This window comes from Pecten maximus, unplaced genomic scaffold, assembly GCF_902652985.1.
Source record: "Pecten maximus unplaced genomic scaffold, xPecMax1.1, whole genome shotgun sequence".
Taxonomy (NCBI): Eukaryota; Metazoa; Mollusca; class Bivalvia; order Pectinida; family Pectinidae; genus Pecten; species Pecten maximus.
In genome coordinates, this window is record NW_022980359.1 from 2704 (window position 1) to 5524 (window position 2821).

The 2821-nt window shown below is 36.4% G+C and overlaps 1 protein-coding gene across 1 annotated transcript; it reads left to right on the plus strand.

The window, feature by feature from the left end:
- Positions 1 to 256: 256 nt before the first annotated feature.
- LOC117319490 (kinesin-like protein KIF2A) lies at positions 257 to 2410 on the plus strand (the record flags this gene model as incomplete). Its single annotated transcript, XM_033874283.1, has 6 exons — positions 257 to 474; positions 714 to 755; positions 1044 to 1090; positions 1611 to 1699; positions 1938 to 2048; positions 2234 to 2410. Coding segments are annotated over 6 exons (627 nt in total), but the record flags the coding sequence as incomplete, so codon positions are not given.
- Between the last annotated feature and the right edge of the window lie 411 nt (positions 2411 to 2821).

The window sequence follows — 2821 nt, forward strand, 5'->3', positions numbered from 1 at the left end:
CATAAATGTACCTGGTTCATTTTAAGAACTTTGATGATTTATTGTTATTAACTTATTGGCAAAATTATTGATTTCCCTGGATTGTAAAGGTGTTTATTGACCTCTATTAAAGTAACCTAGATTTGGGTTTATTGATGATGTCTCTTCAGTAATTATCCCCAATTTAAGAATTAATATGGACCAAGGCTCTGTTTAACCTAGGTCTTTATAATCAACTTGATTAACCAAAAGTTCAAACTACTTGTCTCTTTTTCAGGTATTTGATCTGTTAAACAAGAAGCAAAAGTTACGAGTGCTTGAGGATCACAAGCAGCAGGTTCAAGTTGTGGGACTAAAAGAAGAACCAATCGCAAATCCAGATGATGTTTTGCGTCTCATTCAACATGGCAACAATGTACGGACATCTGGGACAACATCAGCCAATCAGCATTCCTCTAGGTCACATGCAGTATTTCAAATTATCCTTCGACGAAGGTATGATTTCCATATCATAATGGATGGTTAACATGTGATGATTTGAATAGTTATAACTTGTATCATTTGTTGCTACATTGTGCTGAATGTAATTTGATAAATTATTGATCCTATGTCCAATTTGTAAATGAAATAAAGGAAGATCTGGTGAAATTTGTATTAATTCAGAAGATGTATTCAAACAAGGCATATTCCCTAATTGATATAGCAAATTGAAATGATCTTCCCTATATTTATAGCAAATTGAAGCCATCAGCGCGCCAAAATCAAGCACCTACACAGTAAGTCCTGGGAGGTGCCTTTTCACACTGATTGATACTTGATTCCTCACACTATTCAAGATTAATAAAGTCCCTTTAGAATCTCTACATCTCCTAATATACCTAGTCTTGGACTTGTCTCTAATTGCTTTGAAAAAATGGTTGGCACGTTTTTGCTTTGAAAGTCACATTATTTTCTTTCCATCTAAAATGAAAAAGACTTGGGGATTAGGGAGATCATTGCATTGAAAAGGAAAAATTGAAATTGCTAGCCATATACCTATTGAGATAATTTTCCTTGTTTTTCAGAAATACAAATAAGATACACGGGAAGTTTTCATTGATAGATTTAGCAGGTTTGTACTTTATTCTTAAACACACAAGGTTATATCATAATTCAGTGATGCTGTGGTTCAAATGATAAAAGCTTCAACTTTACTTTAAACTTACTTGATTTTAACTGTCCCAAATGTCAATTACCAATGGGATGATTGGGGTTACTTCTTCTTACCACATGATCTAAGGAACGGTTGTCGACATTTAGTTAAGGGGGATTTCTCTCAGATATTAAAGGATGTATTGTTTGTTTTTGTGTTGTGATGTTTTTAGTGTATTTGTTTTTTAAGTGAATATCAGCAGATAATTAAATGATTATTAAATATTCTGGTATGGTAACAAGGATCCAATAAAACAACCCAGATGTGTGATATTGCAGATGATATGATTTATCCAGAATACATTTTTTGGGTTGACAACGTTGAACTGTAGCTTTTTGGACCCTGGAAAGGATGTTGTTACATATCTAGTCCTATCAGTATTCAATGTATACTACAGGTAATGTCTAGTCCGATAATCAGTATTCAATGTATACTACAGGTAATGAACGTGGAGCAGACACATCAAGTGCTGACAGGCAGACAAGGATGGAGGGTGCTGAAATTAACAAAAGTCTCTTAGCACTCAAGGTCAGTTGTGTCTGAGTTTACATTCTTGTGTAGTGTTTCCTTCTTAGTAGTTATGATGAACTTATCTTATAAGTTGTCATTGATATGACTCTTAATACCAAGAGATGGAAATACATACCTATGATGGAAATAAAATTTACATTGGTGAGAATGTGAAATTCAACAATAGCCAAATAATTCAATGATCTTGTAGAGTTTCAATGCGTCAAATAAGCTGAATTTCTCATCATATTTCTAGGAGTGTATCCGGGCATTGAGTAGAAAGGGCGCTCACCAGCCATTCCGTGCTAGCAAGCTGACCCAGGTTTTGAGAGATTCCTTTATTGGAGATAATTCTAGAACATGTATGGTGAGTAGTCATGGTAACTTATTGTGTAGAACAATAACAGAAAATTATAGCATTTGATACACATACCGTGAAAGGTTTTACCAGCAAGTTGTAGAATATTTTTTTCACCAGCCTCGCACTACTGACCACCTTTACAACTTTTATTGTGCTACCAAACACTGAAGAGAACTTGTTGATGTTTACAGATTTCTATGATCTCTCCCGGGATGAGCTGCTGTGAGCACACACTGAACACACTGAGATATGCAGACAGGTTCGTATCACCTAGCCATCGAAAAGTCTCCCTTGAATTTGTCCACTTTTGATAATTGATACCTATGAATAGTGTGCTCTTTGATACACAATCTTCAGTTAACTTGAAAGGAATTTTAATTTGACTGTTTTAGTTATTGCCCTTTGTTTTTAGGTCATCTGACCCGAAGGGTCAGGATGACCTATAGTCATCATGCTTCGTCCGTCGCCGTGCGCCGTCCGCCGTGCGTAAACTTTTCACATTTCAAACTTCTTCTCAAGTTCCATCAGTGGGATTTAGCTGAAACTTGCCTGAAATGATGCTGGGATGGTCCTGACCAAGTGTTGTTATTTTTCGGGTCCGTCTGAAATCCAAGATGGCCGCCACAGCCGCCATTTTGAAAACACATTTGAAACTTCTTCTCAAGTTCCACTGGTGAGGTTGAGCTGAAACTTGCCTGAAATGATCCTGGGATGGTCCTGAGGAAATGTTATTTTTCAGGTCGGTCAGAAATCCAAGATGGCCGCCATGGCAACCATCT